Below are 27,087 nucleotides of genomic sequence, written 5' to 3'. Positions count from 1 at the left end.
TGTGAGGTTTTTCTGTGGCCTTTCCAGTTGTTGTAGATGTCTTTTGAGGTGCATAACAAAAAGGGCGCTGTATTCTATAATGGGTCTAATGAGTGATGAGTAGAGGGGAACAATGACCTTTTTTTTTCTGGATGAGAAACCTTTTGTGATGAGGTGTGCCATGTAGAAGGATTTCCTGACTAGTGTGGCGATGTGATTATCAAAGGAGAGACTACTGTCCACCTGCGTCCCAAGGTCTCTTATCACACTTTCGGTGTTAAGTATACTACCGCTTATGTTGTAGTTCATGGATACAGAGTTTTTACCAAAGGGAATGACAATGTACTTTTTGGCATTGAGCTTGAGGCCATGGCTTTGACACCAGGCATCTGTCTCAGTAAGGCCCTTTTGTAGGATGTCCACATCGTTAGGAGTTTCAATTATGGCTCCTAGTTTGTAGTCATCTGCGAACTTCGTTATCCAAAGACCTTCTGTGTTAGCCTGTACTTCAGAGAAGTAGATACCAAACAGGAGAGGACCCAGGACTGAACCCTGTGGTGCTCCACTTGTCACTGGCCTGAAGTCGGATTTGGAGTCTGCTACTTTCACAGTATGGGTTCTGTCAGTGAGCCAGTTGGCAACCCATCTTGTGACATAGGGATTTATACCTAGTTTAGTGAGTTTATCTATAATTCCAGAGTGGGAGATGGTGTCAAAAGCCTTGGCAAGATCTAGATAGGCTGTGTGAATCACCTTACCCTCGTCTATGGCTTTGGTGACTGTTTCAAAGAAGTCTATCAGGTTTAAGAGACATGATCTGCCTTTTACAAACCCAAACTGGGTGGGGTCCAGAGTTTGGAGATTACCAATTTCTTTGTTTATAAGTTCCATCATGATACGTTCCATGGCCTTGCAGAACAGGCTCATCAGGCTAATGGGGCGGTAGTTCCCATGGTCTGTGGTGGCTTCCCCCTTGTAGAGTGGGATAACCATCACTGTGCGCCATTCAGCGGGCACGCCTGAGGTGAGGCTATGATTGAACATGGTACTTAGGTGGGGTGCCAATTTGTTCCATAGTTTGTGTAGAACGCAGCCTGGGATGTTGTCTGGTCCCATGGATGCTGTGTTCTTGGCTTTGGTGAGTGTGGTTTTTACCAGTGCAGCCGTGATTACAGGAACTTTTCATTCTTCCGGTATAGAGATGGACCCTTTAGGGGGTGAGAGGGGGGTAAAGTTAGCACTGAACCTATCTGCCAGGATGTTGGCAATATCAGTTGGGTATGTATATTTAGTGCCATTGTGCTGTAACTCAGAGCAGATCTCAGTGTTGCCATTGAGATTCTTGACATAGCTATAGAATGCTTTCTGGTTGTCTTTAGAATCAGTGGCAATTTTGTTTTCGTAACTAGCTTTGGAGGATTTTATCAGGGATTGCAGCTTCTTACTGAGGCTGACCAGGGAGCTCCTCCACTCATGGGATTTTACTCTCTTTTGCAACAGTTTCTTTCTTCTGTTGTACAGTTATGACAAGGGACCACCAGATTGGCTTCCTTTTTTTGGAGGATAGCATCTTGGTTCTATTTGGGATAGCACGATCCATGCACTTGTGTAAGTGCTTATAAAGTGCAACTGTGTAGGATTCAGTAGTCATAACTGTATTGTCCATCTGCATGGGTGTCATGAAGTTCACCACTTCTGTCTTAAGAAGCATGAAGTTGGCTTTGGAGAATTTTTTTACCATAGTTTCCTTAATGGGGGGTGGGGGCAGGATGTGGATATCTAGGGTGATTAGCTTATGGTCGGATCGGACCAATGAGGCATTGACTTCAGGTGTGGAACACCGGTCATTCATGTTGGTAATGACTAGATCTAGGATACTGTTGCCCCTGGGTTGGGGTGTGGATAAGTTGATACAGGGCATTGGAGTTTATGAATTCCAGAAAGCGGTAAACGAAGGAGTTGGTACATGAGTAGTTTTCCCAGTTAATGGTGGGGTAGTTGAAATCGCCCATTATTAGGGAGTTTGGTTGAATCCTAATATTTTCCAGTACATCAAGAAAAGAGGAGTGGGAATCCTGGGGCATGGTGGGGGATCTGTAGCAAGCTACAATTTGGATTGCAGTTTTGCCCAGAGTTAGTTGCACTTGGATAATCTCTGATGCATTATGCTGAGCAACTAGCCTGGAGGTGTGGATATCCTTAATGAATATGGACACACCTCCGCCTTTAGTGTTCCGGTCCAGGTTACATGGCCGAAGAGTGTGGTATGAGTTACAGCCTGGTAGTGCAGGGGTGCTCTCTGGAGCCTTGAACCAGGTCTGAGTCACTGCATAGATATCGATGTTCTCCATTTTAAGGAATGCCTTGAATGAGTGCATTTTGAGATTTAGACTTCTAGCATTGAGTAGCATCACCCTCAGTTTTTGCTTGCCTGTTCCTGTTACAGTGGTGAATTTGTCATTCAATCCTTGCCTAAAAAGGCACTATAGGGGTGGTAAGAACCTTAGCCAGTATCGACAGGTGCAGACCATCTCTGGCAAATCATCATGGTCTGTCGACCATGTCAACCCAGGCAGACAGATACTGGATCCCTTTAGAATGACACCAGAAGCTTAGCCAATTGTTGAAGTCAAATCATTTTGTCCTTGTACTGCGGTATCATTCTGGGTGATGGCAGAATGCTACTCAGGGCTAGGGTCATGCCTGCCTGGGCTACAAGATCGGAGAGCTCTTCCATGTCTCTTTTCATGTAGTCCAGGGAGATACGTCTCAGGTTGTTCACACCAACATGGACAATGACAGAGTCATATTTGTACTTGTTGTGGAGTGACCTGAGTGCGTGAGTTATGTGGCGGATTCTGGCACCCGACAGGCAGCTGACAGTAACCTTCTCCTTGTTTAGCCTGAGTGGGACATCAGTGTGCCTGACTATAGAGTCACCTATGACTAGTGTGTTGGGTACGTTGTTTTGCTTTATTGGCTGTGGTTGAGTGGCACACTGAGTCTGCGGGCTATGTGTCATTTGGGTTGTGTTGGGGGGTGGAGGTTGCTTGCATTTCTGCTTTGGAGGTCTCTGTTGCTTGAGCAGATTATTATTGAGAGCCTCCACAAATGTTTTTGTGTTTCTATGTGTGGATTTTGGTGGTGTAGATATAGTGAGACTATGTGATGAGTTTGGTGTGGTGCAAGTGTTTACCTTCTCCTCTTGACTGTCAAGTTCAGTCTTGGTTGGAGAGAGCTTTACCTCCAGTTTGGCTAGATAAGTGCATCTGTCACAGGTTGTAGTGTTGGGTGGTAGGAATAGAGGGTTGTCTGTGTACATGAGGCAATTTCTACATTGCCCCAAGATGCCCAGATTCATCTGATAGACAGGAGAGAACACTGGGAGCTGACCATTGTACATGCCTGAATAAAAAACTATTTTCCTCTAGATAAGTGAGGAAAGTGAGTACAAGAGCTGTTTTTCTCTAAGCAAGTGAGGAAAGTAAGTACCAAAACTGTTTTCCTCTATGTAATGAGGAAGGATGAGTGCTGTAGTAATTAGTAGCTTATTTAGTGCTTACAACAAGTGTTGAGCACGAATAAGCAAATTCAAGTGCTAAAACTAAATCTGTATCTGGACTAAACTAGTTACAGGAAAGGGATAAACAAGTGCAAATGCGGGCTTTTAAATAAGAAAGTTGAGAGAGAGATGGAAAAACTGCCCAAACGGCCAATAACTACAATTCCTGGGCCAGAACCACTCCTTATGTGATAGATAGGTTACCTAGTGCTTACCACTCCCATTGATAAGCTAGAAGGCTTCCCTCCAACACAGAAAGCTTGGGGGGCTCAGAAGCTTACATACAGTCCTGGATACAGCAAATCTGAATCTGGACTACACTAGTTACAGGAAAGGTAGGAAACAGGCTTAGATTTTTTTTTTATACAGAAAAGTATCTAAAACAGCAGTAAAAACAATTCAAATGCAATGCAAGCTAGCACACTTGAGTATGTAGCAATGTTTGACCAAACAGTTTAAAAAATGCAATTAAATTAAAAATGACTAAAAACAAGTGCAGAAGGAGTCTATTAGGTAGAATGAGGTAAAGAGATGGGACTGGGGGGAGTGTCCCAGATCAAATCTACATTTGGGTGGGCAACTGCAAAAGCCTCCACATTTAAACAAGACAGGAATAGGGAGGGTGGGTAGGAGAAAAACAAAACCTTCAGCAGAGATCTGAAAAATTATACAGTGAAGCAAAATAACAGTGCACAACTCTGAAGTCAGCCAGCAATGATATAAAATTAGTCAAACAACAATTACCAGTACACAACTCTGAAGTGCCAGAAAAAATATACTTAGCTCTGTGTATCTCCAGATAGTTTGAAGAGCACTCTGTCAGGACACAGGAAGGCTCCAGCAATGATATGCAGGCTGTTACTCAGAGGGTCTAATTTTATGCAAGTAATCCTTGAGATAACACACAGGATGTAAAACCAGTTATACCAACTTAAGACACAGAGAAATAGGAGGAGGTGGGGAAAAACACCTTCAGCAGAGATCTGAAAAACTATACAGTGAAGCAAAAGTAACAGTGCACAACTCTGAAGTTAGCCAGCAATGATATAAAATTAGTCAAGCAACAATTAACAGTACACAACTCTGAAGTGCCAGAAAAATATACTTAGCTCTGTATATCTCCAAATAGTTTGAAGAGCACTCTATAAGAACACAGGAAGGCTCCAGCAATGATAGAAGTGATATGTGAGAAGTTAAGCTTAAAAAAGTAGGTTGGCTTTCCTTTTCAGTGCAAGGAAATGAAAGTTTTAAAATATATACGCAGGTTTCTGGTACCTATACAATCCTGGTACCATATTGTTGGGAGAAAGAAACCTAAAGATTGAGTTAAACTGTAAAAGAGGGTAGAGTTCTCCTTTAAAAGTGAAGTTTCAAAGTGTTTAGGATTTGAATGACTTTCTAAAAGTCTATAAATTACACAGCAGACTGTCTGGTGGGGGAAAATGTGCATCTTTGCTGCTGTCACAATGCTATGTAATACAACCACATGTTACACGTCAGAAAAGATGAGAATGAACTTGGAAGGCTTACAGAAATCATGAAAATATGACTACTTAACTTCATTATTAAAAAGTGAAAAATAATATTCAAGAAGAAAAAAGAGGAAGGGGAAGTGCATAGCCAAGGTCTACATCAGTGGAACTGGAGTCAGCACTATTTCAAATGCATCAGTTGTGGTAGCTCGAAACCTTTCCTGCCCACCTGCCTGGTTAACAAATAAAATACACATATCACAAGGCCTTAAACTGGGTAAATGAAAACGGAAAGGAATAAGGAGGTCCTGGGGACAATGGCACCCATATTACCAGATAACAAAGACAGACAGTAGCATGATAGAGCATATGGGACACTGGCAGTACTGTCAGAAGGCCTACTTCAGCAAGAATGTGAACACACGTAAGGCAGTCCAGAGCAAGGTGGTCATAAGATGCTACTGAATTTGTATACACTGGAGAAGTGGGGGAAGAAAGGAAGGTGATAAAGGCATTCAGGGCCTCAGCAATATCTACAAAGTCAAATTGTGTATCTCTCAGATAAACAGAAATACAAGACCAATGGAAACTAATCTAGGCTTGTAAGGGCCCTTAAGCTGTTAGCCTAGTAATCTCCTATGAACCTTTGAACCTATAAAGAAAATGTGAAAGTGCAAGGGCAAATCAAGGAAGCATGGCTTCAAAATAACAGCAAAAGGTTTTTACGAATGCACTGAAAAGAAAAAACTTAATTTTATATATGAAGAGATGAATACAAAGTGCTGTCTTATCTCCCACGAAAGATATGAATAGACTTCATAGGCCAAATGGTCAACAATTCTTTTCAGGCCCTGTATACCCTTTAAAGCAAATGTTAACACACACCACAGTGAGCTGTTAAAATAAGGCTCCAAACCAGCTTTAGGTAACCATGTTGTTAGTGTGCATTACATTTTCCCTCAGTTGCTAGCATTAAAGATGCCAGATAAATAAGCATACATCCAAAAGCTGTCTGTTCAGTAAGTACAACTAGCAGCTCTGTTGAGATGATCTGAAACATGTTAATGAAAATGCCCAGAACTATTGTGCTTCAGTCTATGCTCTGCACTACAAAGGTGAACCCATGGTGAATAGTGTTTTGGGGTGCTTATGAAAAAAAAATATATATATATAGCATGGCGGATTAATGATTAGCATTGCTGCCCTGCAGTAGTAATGTTTCCAATTTGGTTCCCAGTTAGGGAACATTGTGTGTGGAACTGCACGTACTTCCAGTTCTTGCAAGGGTATTCAAGCTCATGCTCCAATTGCCTATCACGTCCTGAAGGCATGCCACAGGCAAACTAGAGATCTTCCAAACTGTCTGCAATTATGCATACATTGTGTGTTCTCTTTATAATGGACTGGCATTCCTTTAAGGATTAGTTTCTCTGCCTTGTACCCACTAAGTGACCACATGGGCTCTGGCTCCCCCACATCCCTGATATGGATAAAGCAGGTATTGTAGAATGAAATAAAATGTAATTTACACAGCAAACTCTTCTGACATATTTTTCATTCATCAATGCAAAATTTCTTTACAGTAAAATAGCTAGGCAGTTGCCACAGAGTGTTAAGACTGTGAAAGGCAGTTCCTGTGGTACAAGGTTTGATTACCTCAGCAATCATTTGCTTACTGAGTGCCCTTGAGCAAGTCAGTTAACTAGACAATGCTCTCGAGTCAGGTCTATATCATATGAGTGAATCGCACAAATTGTGAACGCTCATAACATCGAACTTACTGGACCTCAAAGTGCTTTTACTGAGATTGCGGTACAGTGAAGAATGGGATATTTGCCCTTTCCTCACTGTAGTGCGATCACGGAGTTGTAATATATATTTAGCAGGGGTTGTGTGGGGGGGGGGGTGCAGCCCCCCATAATAGAAAGTTCGAGGTCTGGTACATTCGATATTATGAGCGTTCGCAATTTGTGCGATTCGCTCATATGATATAGACCCCTTGAGTCATGCCTGAAAAGGGACTGTGCATCTAGTGGGCCTATCTGGTTAACAAATGGATATTATTATTATTATTATTATTATTATTTTTATTAGTACTATTAGTAGTAGTAATTATGGCTTAGTGAAATGAAGAAAGCATGCAATATAACTATGAGGTAGTTAAAGGGATGCAAGATGGAAGTTACAAGGAAGGTGGTCAGATTGTGTCAAACATGAAATCCTTATTAAAATAATGAACTAAAGACAAAAACACACTTTAATTCCTACTGTATATAGTACCTTTGATGATAAAATGATTATTTTCATTGACAGATATGAATTTTAACAATAAATACGACTTAGAACCATCAATTTAGTTATAAAGTCAATTTGGCATAGCCCACAAAACTGCTGAGACATACCCAAGATCCGAAGTACTGATTTCTCAATGAAATTTCCAAATTACAGCACCATTAAGGAATATCTGCAGTGTAGACCTGACTAATTCAAAGGAGAGGCTTACATTCTGTAGCAGGCATGCAATATGGAAACACTTTTTTCCTAAATACATGTGAAATTTTTAAATAATACATGCTAATGTTGCAACTCTAAAAACAACTATATAGTTTGCTTTCTTTTCAAAAAGGAAAACATTTTGTATGCATCTGGAACCATTAAGGTTAGTGTGAGTTGACCACAACATAAAAGTAGCTTGCTGATGTTTACAGTTATACTAACGCATTTAAATTCAAGGCACTTTAAATCAACACTGACTGGGCAATGTAATATTTATTCAAAATCCAGTTTTGATACACAGTGTATACTCAAGACCCTCTTGTTACCGAATTACGATTACCTTAACTCCACCCATTACCCACATTCAGTGATTTCCACTCCCACCAAAAAAATTACACATCTTAAGATTTACAGCTCAAAACCAATCAAGATAATTTTCCATGCTGACAATGCACATTTCATCCATAAGTCTGAAGAGTCAAATGCTTCCACAGTTGGGGGTTATTCTGCCAAATGGCTTCCAAAAGTAACCATAGAGATGAAGGATTTCAGGAACAGAAAGAAAATAACAAACCTGATGGGAGACAAACTCAAAAATCTAAATCTTCTTACCACTGGAAATCTGACAGACCCAATCAATTACATAGTCCAAAATAATAACAATAATAATGAGACATGAGGGCAACACTTAAAGCAAGCGATTTGAGGCTACCTGCTGAGCATAAAACCACAAAAAATGAGCTAGTTATATTTCACAGAGATTAAATAAATACCTTTTTTAGACAAATCCATCATGAAAGAAAATAAGATGAGGTTATACATAAAAGGCCACGTAACAGCGCACTATAGGATGTTAAATCTGGCTACCTGTGGTTCTCAAAGATTCAGCTTTTTTTCAGCCAGCATAACCGTCCCCACCCAAAAATACGTACTGCGCAGCTCCGTCAAGTTATATAAAGGCGATTCTATATTGAGGTAAATAGTTATTTATAAACACATTAAGCAAACATGCTTCTTGATTCTTAAAAGTCATTCAGGAAATACATCAATGAATTTTCAGTTACCTGGGCATCTCTTTTTCTCCATTCTTGGGTTTTGTTTTCATGTTCCAGCATGGCGGCGCGAAGCTGTTTTTCCAGTTTCTCAATTTCCCGTTCATGGTCCTGGACTAGGTTATCCTTCTCTGCATTATGCTGTTGGAATAGGTGCGTCTTCTCCTGTTCATGCTCCAGCTTCAGTTCCACTATCTGATTGGACAGTCAGCAGTACAGTTCATCAACATATTATCCTTGTTGTCATGACAACAGTAACATAGCATATTACTCCAGATTTCATCAAACTATCATTTTTTTTTATTTTACGTCATGATTACCTCATTTTAATAACCACATTGCCCTGTCTTATCCTGAGTATGTAAGACTGTTTATGCCACACAACCTTATTATTACACTGCACATTCTAATAAATGCAAAATGTAAAAGTGCATAAGTAAAAGCAGGAGCTAATTACACCTCAGTGCACTGCTGTTCTTTCAAACTACATTTTTATGACCATTTCCTTCTTAAAAAGTAATGGTCAGGATGACAAATGGTTAATTTCGCTGCTATAATTTGCTCTTTAAGCACTTAAAATCCACTATATTTTGTTAAAGACGTCTTCAACAGTTTTAAACAAATGATTTTAGCTTAATGCTCACCACCATTATTTGTATGTACAGTCTTTTTCTTTATTTCACAATAAGTAAAGCTCTGGTATTATCTCATTGTCAGCTACGGTATACCGACACAAACAGATGTACATGTTTCTGCAGGGCACCTGCTGTGCTGCTAGCTTATGCTATGATTATATATATGAGGATGCCTATTCCCAGGATCCTTTCTCAGTCCTCACCACACTGGATACTGTGACCTTGGCTGGTCTCTGGCTCTCCCTGCTAGGACTGAATGGCAGCCTGAGACCAAGGGCCTAGTTACCGCAGCTTTGATACTAATCCTCCCAGACTGTGCACAATGGCACCCTACCTGGCCTACGATCTATAGGCAGCCAGGCTGTCTTTGAAGCAGGTGATGAATAGGGGACGGCAGGATGCCGGCTTCCACTGCGAACTCCAGGCCACACAGCTGCTAAGAACAGTCACTTAGATTTTTCTTCAGTTTTGGTGGATTTTGGAAAAAAAAAAAGAAAAGACGTTGTTTATCAAGAATATACTCTTGTATTTTAAGCGTGAGAATCCCTCATCTAAAAAACCTAACAGTAGGAGCCTGTTCAAAAATCAATCCTGTTTATGTAAGAAGACCGCCTGGACCACCTTATTTTAAAGCTATAGTATTGCTTTCTTGAGCAATGTGTTGTCTGAGCTCAGACAACTTTTGTTTCATTATAAGGATAAGCAGAATTTGTAAGCCTGCATAATAAAATAAAAGAAAACTCTTAATTCAGTTCAAAATTCATAAGGCTTAGATGTTCATCGGGTGAATATACCACCCTCCCGCGGACTTGGTATCATCGCATACCAAGGAGAAGGAGTATAAGCTGTTATGTATCTCTAAAGCTGCTCATGAGACCAGTCATTATGCAAACAGCATTCAAAGAAAATTGTTACAGTTCTTCCCATTCTGGAATATCACTTAAATTAAACATCACAAACAGAAATATTGCACATAAACATCTAGAGGTACTGCAAGACAGTTACTTTAAGAGAATTCAGTACTTTTTTTTGCATTTCATGGTAAGATCTGATACCAACTAGCATTACATATAATGCTAAACCACTCTGGCAAGATGCTAATTTACCTGGTTCTGTTTTTCTTCATACTTTAGCAAGCTGTAACCAGTCTTTCAGCAGGTGGGAACACTCCTTACTGATCTGTGATGTCACAAACAGTGAAGTCGTACAACCGAAGATTTACAAAGACAACATAAACTAGCTGTTTTCATGGCATAGTGCACTATGCCTAATACCAAGTATAGCCATAAAAGGGAAAAAAACTACAAGTGGCAAAATGGAGAACAGCTACTTCAGAATAAAAGCAGTTGACAGCATTAAATAGTTCTTAAAAGTTTCAAGTGCTCTTTTAGCTTGTAGCCACATTATGTCTCCCTGAACAGGCCAGTGAAATATCACAAATTTGAGGTCTCCCTGAAAACAGCTGGATATGCACAGTACCCATTGTCCAATTCCCAAAATCAAGTGACGTGAATTGTGAGGTTGCTGACAGAAAAAAACAAAACTGCACAAATTTACTTTATAATGCTTTCTTTTAATCAAAGCACTGAGCATCTAACATGAAAAGCAAACATATACACTGCTGTCATACCCCATAGCTAAAAAAGCTATTATTTGGTAGCTTATTCATTCTGGTCTACCACTTCTTAATTCACTAACAAAACAGACTTGGCTATAAACAAGTCCTACAAATAATTGGAATATTAAGATGTCACAAGTCAACAAATAAATGACAATGTGTCATGTTACATGTCGTGTATACTCCCTTAACAGCATATACTTTACAAGTACAAAAATGGTGGTGCACCATCCCCGAAAAAAAATAATAAAAAAAAAATTCTCTCATGATATTCTAACTAATTTTATATTAACAACATACAAATAATAATTTAGGCCTCTTCAGATCATATTAAAGAAGTATTATACTTCTCTGTTAATGTAGAAACAGTAGTTACCCTGTCATACAAGAGACTCAACCAAAGATTAAGTAATCACAATGAACATCTGAATTACAGTGTTTAGGACTTCAATGGTAATATACATCTAGAAAATAAAACAACTTACAGCTGAAAAGGAAAGCCACTCCATACATACATACATACATACACACACACACACACACACACACACACACACACACACACACACACACACACACACACACACAAATAAAATAAAATTAAAAAAAATGCAAATTTCGTTGGGTGAATGAAATCTGTTTACAGTTCTTACATCACATGAGGCCCCCTGACACCCTTGAAATAAAATTAATTTCCCATTTATAAGCCAAAACAAGTTGGTCCATAGCTTACCAAACAATTACTAGGATATAACCTAGACAGAGATGGGCTCAGTGTGAGCAACAAAATTTGAGTGGAGGGATAAATGTGTTCACAGAAGTTAGGCAAAAACAAAAGGGACAGTGTAGACAACTTGATAAAAATCATCACCACTGCTGACCTCTGTGAATGCATTTTATCTTCTGTTCACATGAATGATATAAAATTTGACACATCCAAAGAACTAATTTAGAATCCCACTCAGATGGCCAAGGTTTAACTTCCAGTATGGGACTGGGACACTTTTTTTTTTATTTTGGCTGGAGGCCTTTTCTGACAAGGTGTTCAGTGTCATACAGACTGCATACAGGTGATCTGTGCATTGCTTTCTGGGCCATTAAGGATCCAACAGTCCAAGACCTCTTATTTCTTCACAAATCAAACAGTCCAGTAAACAAGAGAACCAGAGACCTGAACTTGCTTCAACAGATAACCAAATCATGGTAGAATGACAGATTTGTCACACAACTACCCTTTCTCTAGAGCAAACTTCCTTGCCAAATCAAGCAAGGTGACACACAATCTTCCTTTAAGAAGAACTTAGACAATTGGATGGGTTTCATAAATTCACCACAGGTATGAGTGTCCTATCACTTGCTGAAAAAAGGAGGAAAGGTCTAAGGGTGGGTGCTGGTAAGGTGTGAATGGCCACATGGGCTTGCTGCCTTGTAGTTTCTAAGATTCTATGACACCAACATGTAGGAAAATGTCAAAGAATATGCAAATACAATTATTTTCTGGTGTGCAAAGGTTTCAACAGTTTTTGATCCTTCTGAACAGCTCTGTAATTACACGAATAGCCTCAGTATCTTAAGCAATTTGAAGCACTGATACTAATAATATAATGCTGATTACAGCAGGAAGTAGTTAGCTTTTGTGGGTGATAATCAGTCTTCTTGAAGAATAACTAGTATTCTTACCATACGACGAAGGACCATCTTGAGCCAACAAATGTACTACCAACACTGATTCACAACTGAAATCTAATTATGCCATGGACACTATAAACAGCACTGTTCCACTGCTAAATACAAGCAAAAAGTTGTACTATCCCAGGATAAAATATTTTCATCTGTGTCAAAAGGTCACAAGTTTGCCTTTTAGCAGTCTGCATGAAATTCAGCATCCAATTTTCCATTAGGACGTATACCCCAACCCCTTTTTATACAGCTGAGTATTCTAGAACAAGGAAAAGTAAACTAAATTGTTGATTATTACGAAAAAAAGTCAGTGGCTCTACTGAGAATAGAACATGCATCTTCTTATGTGTTTTAGGCCAACTGACTAAACAGACTAATGTTCAAAGCTGTATTTATCAAGCTCCCTAGGCTGTCTGGAACATCACAGTCTCTCTCTAACACACACATACACTTATAGATACACATTAAAACATCCCGGACTACTGACAATTATGCCTGAAGAAGTTTCCTTCTTTTGTAGTCATAAGACAGATAACCAGCCCAGTATCATACTGCTTCATACTTGTAAACAGCAAATGTATACCATATATCAATATGCACAGGTAAACTCAAATAATGTAGATGTAAATGATAAAAGTTCATTTTCAGATGACGGGTGCATATTGCTTGTCTCTACTGACATCCATACCCATTAAAAATATGTCATTTATTTTATCTTTAGGATAATCTTAAAAAAAAAAACTGTGTTTGGCAGTGTATCACAAGTTTAGGGACAAAAATTATTTGCTTATTTATTTTTTGTTAATTCATTCAGTCATTCCCAGGTCGGTCCTGTTAAGTAGATCAATGGCCTGTTTTTTAGGAGAGAACTGAAATGGTATTTACATAGGTATGGAAAACTTGGCCAGGACACTGAGAGATCCACAACTCTATTTAAGTGCCAAAGACTCTTTGACATCTATTTAAGTTAGTTAACTTTTTTTTTTTGCTGTCGTACCACGGATGCTGATGACAATACTGGTTTGATGCTTCCTTGCCTAAGTCACTGCTTACACATCCAGCATGCTTTTTTCATGTTACAGTTGTTAGCAGGGACACTTGACAGAAAAATGCACACCAAGTTATGCCAGCCTTGCAAATGTACTGAAAGCAGAAGAAAAGGCAGGTCACTAAAATGCCCACAGGAGATTAATGTAGTTAAGTTTTACCTGTATCAGTATCCATGCGCAGCTCCGTCTGAGTTTCCTTAAACTTGGAGCAATACATTGTCCTCTTTTTCCATCTCGCAGCTTAACAACTGGCTTCTTGTAAACTGTGCAACATGCAAATAAAAGCCGCAAGTATCCACCAGGTAGTAGTTATACATGCAATACCTGAAGCACTCATCCACAGGCTGTAGACCCATCATCTAGAGACACTGAGAAGGTACATGAAATAACTGAAGGCTAACATACAGCAAACAGTGCCCATTCTTGTCTGTGTGCATTTTATAAATATATGTGGGTTCCCTGCAAAAAGTTGTATGTGTACTTGGTCAACAGCTGTTTAGTTGACCATTTATGACCGAGTATGCAGCTGGTCAACAGGTGTCCGAGGATGCACAATTCCTGTGGTTGAGGGAATATGCCCTTACCCCATGTTTGTGGGACCTCAGATTTAGTATACATAATTAGCAAGGTGTGGGGTGGGCACTTAGCAAGATGTGGGGTGGGCACAGACACCCACACAGTAGCTGAGGGGAGGGTTGGCCCCCAGGAAAAAAACAATGTTTTCATTTGTTTTTTTAAATTTAAGTTTGCATGAGCATGTGACACTGACATTCTTGATGTTCTTCTGTCAACACTTTACATATCAATGTTGGACATATTCAGCTATATCCATATAAATAGATATACACACATGCATATTATGTGCATGTCAGCACATGAACATAGAACTTAATAACCTTTCAGTGCATGCAGGCTGCCCATTTGTCCTTCATTGGTATCACAGTGCAGATCTTCTCTGAACTCTCACTGTCCATTACCATTGTAATGATGCTTATTTGATACTGTTAGCTTCTTTTTGACTGTTTTAGAATGAATGCAGTTTATAGGCTACTATTGGGGTGTCAAAGTATCTCCACATAAAATATCTGTTCTCCTGCCACTTAACGATCTGCAATTGCAGCGTCCTACTGTGTCTTCTAATCTTTGGAAAAAGTGTTCTTAAAATTACATCCACTTGCACTGCATCACTGATTCCGAATCCTAACTGATGTCTTCTTTCTGTAAGATCAGGCAGATAAGTGGGCTTTCCTGATGTTTTGTGTAATTCAGCAGTCTATACTATGTCTGCTTTGATAACCTTTTGGTCTCAAGCACACTACTTTAATACAGTAAATAATTCTCCCACAAGATGATAAAAATTAGATCTATGAATCATGCTGCAACCATATTCAACACTAGCTGGCATCACACTAAACAATGATTTACTTCTTAAGCATCTCATGAGAAATGTTCGGCAGAGGGTGTGTAGACTTTTGTCTATGACCCAGTCTGAGTGGTGCTAGCTGCCTTACACTCTAGTACTCAAACAGCAAGCCAATTAATTTATTGTTCTTGCAAGACAAAGATATTCAGACTTCTCCCTCTCTCTGACTCAGCCCAGCCATATTCCTAAATACTGCCTGTAGCTTCATATGCTGCAGCAACACTCCTGCTCTGACATGTCAGCTATATGTTATATTTGGCTGTTTTAGCTATCTGTGGCACTAGTGTGGTAAGGCAAATTCTACAGCACTGTTTAAAGGAGGAAATCGACTTCTGCTCACTTTTCCTTGCTGCAGTTGTTCTCAATAACTAGTTATTGTTTTATTTTATTCATCACTTGGCTGGGGAAGTCTTGTATGCATCAGTGCTTCATTCCATGGATGACCTAGAAGCATTGCCTGCGTTTTTCAGTTATTTAGTCATACAGTTTGCAAGTCGAAGGTGAGGGAAAGAAACCCATATCTATAAGAAGAAGCTTACCTATAGCTAATAATCTTAAAGCAGCATACCATGCACAATCTTCAAATGTAAAAATGCATTTATATAAAAATATGAAATAAGAAACAAAGGACTTAAACTACAGTTAACGGCTTAAAACATAAAAGTGAGAGTACCTTCTCCATGTTACAAAAGCTGTGCAGTTAGAATGGTGACAAAGGTAAATTCTTCAACAGTACAATTCTAATGCATATTCTTAAAAAAAAAAACAGAGCAGCACTCTGGAGATCAGACCCAATTAAGCAACAGTTTATCTATTTGTTCCATCACAACCTTCTTTTTAAGAAAGGACATAATTTCAAGTTCCAGTCATAAGGACCCACCCAGAAATATCACAGTGCAGCAGCATATTTTGATATTAGCGACATTTAACCATGTTACCTAACTGCAGAAGTGCTAAAGCTCACTTCAGGATTCAATAAACTTTCCAGGCACCTAAACACAGCCTTGAGTATGCTGCGGATTACGCTAGATTCCTGACCCACATCTTAAAGACAAATTGTCATACTTCTTCTAAATCATATTCCTGATTTTGTTTTAAAAAAGTTACAATATGTAAACCCTCTTAGTCAAAACGTCATTAGTACTGTTTAATTTCTATACTGCGTAATTTTCTAAAAATGTTGTCCTAAGCTACATGGAAACACATTAATTAAATTAAAGAAAAAATTCTGCCAATGAAATAAAAAACTCATTCAGCCTTTTAACTCTTTTAATTTTTCCAAGTTTTTTGGGTATCTAATACCATGATGGAACGGAATCCATTCCTAAGTCAAAGTACGATTAAAATATGATTAAAGTTCATGAAATTAGTACTGTTTCAGTCTTTGATGTTAGCTCTTCACAGCACCCGCAACGGGCTCAGAACTGACTCCTATTTCAATTCATATGAAGTGACAGGTATGGGTAGTATGTCGAAATATGACTAAATTATTTTTTATGAAACCCATTGCTCCTACTGTATAACTCATAGCATGTCATGAAAGTCCTGCAAAGAAATACACTTCTGGGAATAATGAAGGCCTTCATAAACTCATAATGTATATAACGGTAGCTTGAAAGGATAAAGAAAAACCTAAATAATGTACAGCTTTTTTACCTTAGAGTCATAAGAAACAGCAATAACATTTTCTTGACAAATTTTCTCAGACCTGACAGAAAACTATCTGCATTAGATACAATTTTTTGACACATATGTCCTGCTTCTGGGTATTGTTTCCCTCACTTTTAATTTTTCGGTTGTTTAGAATGCCATGTATCCCTCTGTTATGAAACTATTTTTTCATGTATTACAAGAAAGCATTAATACTATGTTTCACCACACCCTCCACACATGAAGAAACACTGACAACAAGGGTAGAAACTTGCTATTGTATCCATATAAAGATCACCTGTTGTGCTGTTGCATAACTGAGATCTTAACTGAAAAGCTAATCCCCAAGCCACACCCACCCAGACATCTAGAAGGCACACAAGTACTGCTTCAAAGTTTATACAGGCATTGGGTGAGTATCCTTCTAAAGAATATAAAGCATTGCAGTCTCTCCGTTTTTAATATAACCAAGTGACCTAAAATGCGGTATTTAGCCTGCCTCTAACCCAAGCCTTCCATGTTTTACACGTATACACACATCATTATATTTTATTAGCACTTCCTTTCCTTCTGGGGTGGGCTTCATAAAAGAGACCCTCTGTGGTGAAGTAAGATGACACCTTTCTCAGTCAGAGAGTCAAAGGGACCTGACCTTTCACTTTTGTTTTCTCCATAATTTTGTTTTCAATGTTGGTTTAACCATGGCAGATCTGACAGCATATTTATGTAGGGATAAAGTTGTAGCTTGCTCAATATGAACTTTTCTTTGAGTCAGTAGTTTCAGTTTAATATGCACACAGGAAAAAGAAAGACAAGGTAAAAATCTGCAACCGAAAGTTTCTGGAAAGCAGTTGGGCAGGCAGTGAGGATGAAAACGATAACAAAAAAAGAGTATCTGGATAAATATTTTATTCTGTTTGCCAACACTTGTTTTAGTGCCAGTGGTTATATTCAGATTCTAGTTAGTGAACACCAGTATTGCCATCACGTTACTGCAAGAGCTACCCAGCTTTTAAGCAGTAAACAATCAAATACTGTCTGATCACCTCAGTCTTCCACATACCATTCTTTGCATATAATACTAGAAACTGTGCCATGGCTACCAGCAGAATATCACTGAAAACCTGCCCATCTAGAAGGGAAAACATTCATACATATAGTCATTGGTGTCTCTAAATATACACAGCAAGTGAAATGTAGCTAGCAGATGATTTAGGCAAAACCGCCACTTTGCAAAAAGCACTGAACTGTTGCATTCTCATGTGAAGGAGTCCAGTACACTCTGATGTAACATTCTACATGGGAAGGTACCTAGGACAGAGCATGGCAGTTGTGACAGAGCATGGCAGTTGTATCAAAAATAGGTAACAGATGATCTAATGTATAACCCATCTGGCTTCTAGTTTCAGAAATTATATGGAAGATGCAACCACTATCCAACTTTTTAGAATAGTGTGGAGGCATTTTCCAACACCTACTCCCTCACAAAGCAGTTGAAGACTTTCACAATATTGTTCTGCAAGTTCTCAGATGAACAAAAACTTAATCCAAGGAGTCTTTGCCCATTACTTAAAATTATGAAAAATATTCTGATTCCCTGTGTGTGATATACTGAATTTAGAGATGCTACATTAAAGTTTATTCTGCAGTTAGTGGTTCATGTACAAAATGCAGCCAGGAACATTTTCAACAGTCTTTGGACTTTACAGGTCAGAAATGCTTCCAATATGATATCATCAGCTGACGGAGACAGAGGTGTTGTCTGTGATAAGCACTATGGAAACAAGAGAAAAGAGGTTAAAAACTGTGCCTACTGGAATACTGATCTGGCCTACAGGGTTTGTGGACAGTGGAATACTGCTCTAGCCTATAGGGTCCAAGGACAGTGGAATACTGCTCTCACCTTTAGAGTCTGTGGACAGTGGAATACTGCTGTGGCTTACAGGTTCGTGGACAGTGAAATACTGCTCTGGACTATAGGGTCTGTGGACAGCAGAATACTGGTCTTGCCTGTAGGGTCCATGGAGTGCCTTGTCTACACTATGATCCCTGGGTCTGACCAGACAGTTACATGTAATTCAAGTACTATATCTATGCTACAAATCTAGTTATGGCTAGCTTATCACTCTGGTACTGAACAAATTATTGCAGATGCAACAAGAACAGGAAGTCTGCTCTGATCTTATTTTTGCTCAGAGCTGTATAAAAGATAATCATGTTCATTGATGATACCAAGACTGGAACAGTGGTCCCAGAAGGAGGGCACCAGTGTCCACAAAGACCTGATATAAATTAAAGGGTAGATAGCTCAGTGGCAAATGGTACTTAATATAAACAAACGTGCAAAGTTACATGCTGCGATCAATGAAACTCTTTGACAAAACACATTCTTATAGGGATGACCCTAGAAATGATAGAAGATGTAGGGGTTGTAGACCTCGGATGACTCATACATTGTAATATGAAAGGGTAGTGATAAAGGCCAATAAAATGTCAGTGGTCTCTGTCTGAGAAGTAGATTTCCAAGACATATGTATATATGAAATGTATCAGTCATTTTCCATTCATTCATAAGGGCACTGGCAAGACCGAACCTTGAGCACTTTTTCCTTTAGGAGACTATGTCCCAACACCTGGGAGTTGGAAAAGGAAGGAAGAGGGGGAAACAATGTGTCTAAATTTCTGTTTCTTCAAGTTAATCCTTTCTGAAAATATTTTTTTTTCTGGAACTTACCCCAGAGGTGTACTGTACTTTCATTTTACAGCAGTAACATAATTCACTATATACATAAATATTTCCATTTTTTTATCCATCCTCTACCAGAGTGCACTCCCCCAAGGCTTTAGTAGATTTTATGGTTCAGTTTTTTCTCCTCTTCCCTCAACACCCTTCCAGTCATCACTGTAGCTCCAGTCACTTGCTTTAACACAGCTAGCATCACTCAATATGTTTCTTCAGTTGACCACTCTCTTGCCATTTCCAGAACATTCGATCGCCATTCAGTGTCACACATTTGCTGTTTTTTTTTTTAGTTAATATAAAGAACACTGCCATAACAACTGAAGATACCAACATTACCCTTACCTGTTAGGATTTAGGAAAAAATACAACTGTCACCATCAGTTCTGACTCCAACCATAGGACCCACATCCTTCACATTACATCCCCCACCATATTCATGTAGATGTTAGAAAGTGCAGGAAAATGGAGCCTCCAATGCAAAAGAAGGGAACAATTGTCAGTAAACATACCACCTTAGATTTCCAGTGAACACATACCACATGTCTACTGTTTTCTACCCCATCAATAAAATTTTCTAACGCAATGCATGTCAAAGATATAGTTACTAGAAGCCTACAGGGTTCTTTTTTCCAAATCTGGACATCAAATAATCTTGAACAAAAGATGTATATATCCTTATGTCACATGTTCAGGGTGGTATAGAAACACTGCTCATTTTCTTAAAGGCTTTCCCAAAACCTCTAGTTTCTTCTGAATACTATGGAAATGATCTACAGTAACATACCCCAAATCCATCTCTTTAAATGGTCTCAGCAGCTGCCATGCCATATTCCTCCCAGTATGCAATATTTAACATTTCTTTATGCCAAACCTTGGATGGCATGCTGCTAACCAAATCATTCACAAATGCAGATATTTCAGCATCCTTATATCCTCCCCTTGAGACTCTCTCCTGGTGTCTTCTGCAAACAGGTGAGTGTCTGCATGCAACATGGAAAAACTGAGGCATTTGGCACAGAAAAAGTCTGAAAAAAATCTAATTCTGCCAACAGTTAGACAACAAGAACTTGCCTAATACACTTTACTTTGTATGATGGAGAGCTAGGGGCTGGTCAGGGACATATATCAGACTATAATGTCATCAGTGGGAATGGGGGGGTTTAAAAGGTGGATAGGGAGACACTAGGGGCATGGACAAGACCATTTTAGTATTCCACGTTGTACTTATCTCTAAGGGCACAGACGTTAGAGGTAGATGACTTTATTTATGGAGGCTATAGGGTGATCTACTATATGGGAAAGTTTTCAGATGGTAATTTAGTTGTGTAGTATGCAATGGTGTGATTAGTGTGTGCATGCATACAAGTATTTGGATGACTGTATACAGAACTTTTAGCTCTTATTAGCTTTGTCCACCTTTATCAGGATTTTGCTTTGACTGTGTTTCTCCACTGGCTCATCATCATCAGTCATTTAGCTAATTTCCAATGTTACCTATGACAATACTGCAAATGGATGAACTCAGAAGAAACAATCCCTGATACACACTATTTTTCTTTCAAGACACTGGATTTCATTTGCGACATCAGTTCTTTACAGTACCAGATTAATTTTCTAATCAAACATATCTTCTTACGTTCCACTTCCAGACTTTCCAGTATGTTGCCCAATCTCCTAGTGCAGGGTTACATCACAGGACTTAACTAAATTTCAGACAATAAAAATGCACTGCCGTCTCACTATGACAAAGTCTATGGCTTCTGGGGAGAACACATTTCTAATGATCACAGTAAAGTCCATGACATAATGGGATAAGGCTCAGGCTGTGATCCAGATGACTAGAGACTCAAGAGTTGAACTAGCTAACAGGATAGTAATAGCGGCTGGCCAAAACTGGCTCATGCATATTCAGGGTAGGGAAGTGGTCCAGCTCACTGCAATGCCAACCCCTACTAGAGAAAGAGGGGTGAGACATACAGTGTATAAGCCCGGGATCTAAGTTGTATTAACTATTTTTATTGTGAAACAGCCATGGTTTTGTCAGTTCTGATTAATTCCTTGGACTTGTCCCATATAGGACAGAAGCATTTAATTTTGTTGGTATTTTAATAAACATGTTTGCTAGTTAAACATGTTCTTTGATATTATTTTTGAAGTCAGCAGAGACAGTGGATTTGTTCTTCCAGCATCTCTTGCTTGGGATATTAGTTATCTTTCATGCTGGTTATGACCGCTGTTTTGGACATTTTGCATCTAACTTCTGTTCTGCCAAGTTGTGTCCACATGGTAGTCTACATAAGAAATACAATACAAACATTTTTATTTTTGACTTTATTTATATATTTATTTATTCATTCATTCATTCTTTGTTGTCCACACTAGTGCAACTAGGGCAAAGTCCTCTTTTAGGGTGAGATCCACAGTGTTATTCCAACTGACATCTGCAGGGAAAGGGGGGTTAGGGGCAGATGAAAGTCCTGAATCCTGACATCTGGCAGCCATAGTCTACCCAAAGGAAAGAAATGGCCAGAGAGAAAACAGAAGGATTCATGGTCAGGTGGCAATGAGGAAAAAGAGACAGAATTGCACACACACACACACACACACACACACACACACACACACACACACACACACACACACACACACACACACACACACACACACACACACACACACACACACACACACACACACACTCTAATGGAAATCCTCAAGACCACGTCCTTTGAAGGAACTAGCTGTTCTTTTCCTAAGTAATGTCTTCATAATTCTTCCAAGCAGACATGATCTTATAACTTGTCTGCAGTTTGGTTTTTCTTTTCTTTTTTTTTTCTATATACTTTCTCTCCAATACCTGCTGACTATCAAGCCTTCATCCAATCTGGCAAATTCCATTCATTTCCCAACAATGGGAATCTTGCACACTGTTGGGCAACAGCTGTTTGAAGATGCCCATCATTCTGACAGCCATGAGAGTGCTTTGTGCCCTCATTGACATCCCAACAATGAGGACAACTGTAGTAGTCCAAACCTAAGACCTGGGCAGTTGGACAAGTAATGTGTGTCTGATAATGCCCATGCCATGCAAGTACACACTTCCTCACAACAGTACTCAAGGCTACCCCCGAGGTTTGGCTTGGTGAGCCTAATAATCACCCCCCCCCCCTACAGGCCATGCATCTGCATGACGACTCCACTTTCTCCTCTGAAGGATCATGGCTGTGTGTTCCTGTCAGTTCTTCAACCCCTAGGATGGGTACTCCCATCCTCTCCTGCCAGCTCTTTCAGGCACCCAAGCTGCAAATCAAACTTGGTTGACCTGACCATAGTCAGGTTTTATCAATCTAGCAAACAAAGCTGGCATTTGCCTGTAGTTTTCTACTAATGTCTAACTACCACTCTTGCTCAAAGAGATAATGTCTGCACTTTCACTGTCCTTTAGAGATAGTTTGTTGCAAAAGTACTCAGTAAAAATAGCTAGAACTCTGTTCTCATTCAAGGGTGCTGGAAGGTAAATCATTGTAAGTGGTCAGTGTCAGTTTCTTTATCTTTGCTAACACTCATACTCATCTGCAGACCAGACATCTCCTGACCAGGGAGGCTAAATAAAGATACTAATTTAGGACTGCTGTGATTCTATACTCTATTAGTCCATGCAGTTTTACCATTCAAATCTCTCAAGCTTTGTCATTCACCTTTCTGACTTCCTCCTCACATTAATATACCAGAAAAAATTGCATTGTTTCATTTTTCATTTCATCATCATCATCATCATCATCATCTTCTTCTAAACAAGTTGTACCAGTGAGGGTTATCATAGCGGGGAGGCTGACTAGGACAATGCAAACTTGTCTATTGCCAGCAATAGTCTCCAGCTCACCTTTTGGGTTCCTCAGGTATTCTTAAGTAATCCTGTAAGTAAGACTGCATGGACTGATAGAGTATAGAATTACAGCAGTCTTAAATTAGTATAAAAAACCTTCAGCATCTAATCTGATCTGCCTTCTCTTCCAGTGAAACCTGGCTAAACAATGCACAGCTCCTGCTGAACCAAAATAAAACCAAACTCCTCCTTTTTACACCCAAAAATCATTCAGCCAACTTTAAGATCTTGTCACTAAACAATACTCAAACAGAAGTTGTATCTCAAACTACTAGGAGTGACCACAGATGATAAGCTTTCGTTTGATCTACATATCCACATTACAATAAAAAAAATCACTGCAAACAAGGAATGCACTACCGGCACAAAAACATCATGAATACAACTACCAAAATCACCCTGGTGACATTTTACCTGCTCCTCTCCCCTACTCTACAGTGCTCCCATTCTTACAGGGTCTATAATTATAACAGTGAACACTGTATAATTGACCCAAAAAAAATAAAAACACAAAATTCCGAAGAAATGGAACAGCAATTTTTTTTCCCCAGGGAATCGCTGGTCCGTAAAAAAAAAAAAAAAAAAAACCAAAAAACACAAAATAAAGTTCACCCCCACTTAAATATACCAACTCCGAGATCGCACCACAGTGGAGGAAACAGCAAGGTCCCAAAAACGGTACAGTGTTTTTTTCCCTGAAAAAAAAATCGCTGTTCTGTGTCTTCGGGAATTTTCCGTTTCGACATTTAGCTGTTGATTAAACAGCATTTGCTATATAAAGCATTTGCTTACGTAATAGGGAACCTTTTGACAAACATTCAGATTACACTAAAAAACTAATTTGAATCTTGTTATAATAAAATTGGTAAATTTGCTATAAATGCACCCCATAACACACACCACTGCACAGCTCTCAGTGCCCTTAACTGGCTCAAACTTCCACACCTTTTAGACCACCTACAACTCAATATGGGTCACAAAGTTATATATCAACCAGATAACTGCTCTGCTCTCAACTGACTCTTCCAAACCTACATACCCATCAGGACTCTCTGATCTGAAGACAAGCAACTAGTAACTCTACATAGACCAAAGAAAAAAGCTGGACATTGTCTATACTCCTACACTGTAGCAAAACACTGGAATGCCTTATCGGCAAACATCAGAGAAATAACAAGCCACAAGAATTTTAAACCCACAATAAAAATCCACCTTTTAGAAGGAAGTATCTGTCCCTGTTCCAAAGCTACTTAGCAACCCAGTTCTTATCCCCTTCCCTCCTTTACTCTAAAATACCTTTCTTTCTTCCTCCACTCTCCCTGCCTTCCCCTCCTTTACTGTACTTTACTCTACTATACGTACTATAACTTACCTCCTTCTCCCCCCATCAAAGGACTAAGCACAGAGATTTATTGAAACATGATGAAAAATTTGACAATTGACTACAAATATTAAGTCCCCCATGTCTTTCCTGTGTAAATTAGCTGCAACTGTTATTGATGTATATTAGTTGACCAACTTACCCCCTTTTCTTAATGTATACCTGCAGTCTTCTTAAAAAAATCTTTGCAGATGAAATCTAACTATATAAAACTTTTCAAGCTGTATGCAAACAGTCTACCTAAAAGAATAGTAGTTGTTAAACCAACTGTATAAACTTGTATCTCTGTATTTCTTGTTTCCAAAGTTTACTGTGGTAAATGTATACCAATCGTCTGCCTTGTAAACTTATTCTAACCAACATTCCCATATGTAAATTTGATATCTCTGTACTTTTATTTTGGAATGTTTTACTCTGTGGAGCTTTTCTCCCCAAACTTCCGCTGAAAATGGGTTCATTACCCAGTTGGACTTTCCTGGTTAACAAATGTCAGATAAAATAAATAATAAATAACTAAAATAATCTGAACGATAAAATCCCTCCAACTTGTCTTGAGTATGTCTTGGGTCTCCTTCCAGTGGGTCATTCCTGCTACACTTTCCATGGAAGACACAGCAGCATCCCTATGTACCCACACATGCTAACCTGACTCCTGTTAAGACAGGAAGAATAACAGTACACAAAGGTCCTCCCAGACTGCCAAGCTCCTCCCTCTATCAGTGAAGAGGAGTCCAGCTACTCTGTGAAGGAACCTCATTTCTGCTGCTTGCACTTTAGATCTCATGCTTTCAGTAACTCCCTAAAACTCATGACTAGAGATGAAGAAGAGGGCAGAGAGTAAATGATAAACTGCATGATTCATCTGATGACTCAGTTCTCTCTTCATCACCAAAGCATCTGCAGAACTGCCACTGCTGCTCCCACTTACAGGTCAGTCTCCTGAGCTCTCCTACCCTTATCTGGGAACAAGATCCCAAAAATATGCAGACAAGAATCGTTTCTTTTCTGGGACAGATCCATAATGTGTGAATTTAGAAGCACTGACTTTCATACTAAATGCTTCAAACACAGCAGTGAATCTCTTTAGTGTGTGATTTAGATCACAGTAACTAGAGGCTAACAGGAAAGCATCAGCAAATATTCCAAAAATGGATATCCCCAGATCTTGACTGCAGCTTGACACTGTGTCTTTGAAAATCACAAATGGGGCGGGGGGAGCACACACACACAGTGAAGTCATATGAATACACTGACTATATCCAGTGAAATGTAGAGAATGTGGGTGCAGCTCACCCCTCCAAATAGATGGATGAAAGGACAAGTAACAGTGGCTATGGGACCCTGTATTTTGTACCACTTCCCAACAAGGCAGTCTGAGTACACAGCCATATGCCTTCTTTAATTTCAAAAAACAAATGACAGCAGTACTGACAAGCTCTAACGCCCTATGCCCAAAATAGCTATGCTAGAATCAACAGTTGATCCAATGTCCCATTACCTTGACAGAATCTGCACTGCACCTTCTGAATCAGAGGTTGGATACTGGAAGTGGTCGCCTTTCCAGCATCTTGGTATATACTGATTTCCAAGGAGGCCGAGTAATTTGTCTTTTCTACAAGCGGAATGCAACCTCTTATCCCACTTTCTTTAACTAGGGACAACCACTCCAGTCTGTCAGTCCAGAGGTACCTTTCCAGCCTTCTGTGCAACACTGAATAGTCCCATTCATCATAACATTCTAATAATGCCCAGCACCTTCATTCATCTTTTCTTCTTAAAGAAAATCCAAATGGTTTAGTCTACTGAAATGCATCCATTTCCACCATCTGTTTTGGAACTGTCTCTTTGGAAGAGGGTAGGCCCATCTGGATTCAGGAATTCTTTAATGTTCCCTTTGCCTCTCAGCACTATTCTAACTGTTCAATCTGACAGCTTCCTTCACTTCTAGGGTCCACAAGAACGTCTCAGGGTGAAATTGAAACAAGCTACACCACCTTTTGGCTACAGTTTCATGCTTCAATCCCAACTCCTGAGGTGTTTGACAGGATCCTGACTTCATGTCCTTCACTTCCCCAAGTATATCTTTTTTCTGATCAACTATTCCCCACAGTTCATGTACCAGTGCTCTTCATTGGCTTCATACCCTTATACACCCCTCTATCATCTATATACATATTTTCACCCAAACATTTTGAATTGTTCCTTTTTACACAGAGAAGCTAACCTTGTCTCTTGCTCCTTTTACTCCCAACTACTAACATAACATATTGTTTTATCATCATTAAAATATCCTTCACTGTACAACATTTATCTTTAACATCATTGCACAGGGTCTTATTTTCTAGAGCTTTATTTGCAGTATCATAATTGCTATAATAAGTTATTTAATTGTTCTCTCTTTCTTGAAATATTCTCTTCAACCTTCTATCACTTTCTTAATCTTCCAAATGAAGACCAGAAT

The 27,087-nt window shown here is 39.2% G+C and overlaps 1 protein-coding gene across 2 annotated transcripts in view; it reads right to left on the bottom strand.

The window, feature by feature from the left end:
- Positions 1–27,087, bottom strand: part of CEP112 (centrosomal protein 112) — a 3,283,222-nt gene that overhangs the window by 1,360,613 nt on the left and 1,895,522 nt on the right. For both annotated transcript variants that reach the window (XM_044085107.1, XM_044085108.1), the window contains exon 20: positions 8,574–8,756. In XM_044085107.1, coding sequence (XP_043941042.1) covers positions 8,574–8,756 — 183 coding nt within the window. The remainder of the gene's footprint in view (positions 1–8,573; positions 8,757–27,087) is intronic.

This window comes from Protopterus annectens, chromosome 10.part0 (assembly GCF_019279795.1).
Source record: "Protopterus annectens isolate FY-2018-M chromosome 10.part0, PAN1.0, whole genome shotgun sequence".
Lineage (NCBI taxonomy): Eukaryota > Metazoa > Chordata > Ceratodontiformes > Protopteridae > Protopterus > Protopterus annectens.
The sequence above is the reverse complement of the archived record's forward strand: the minus strand, read 5'-3'. Positions and strand labels throughout refer to the sequence as shown.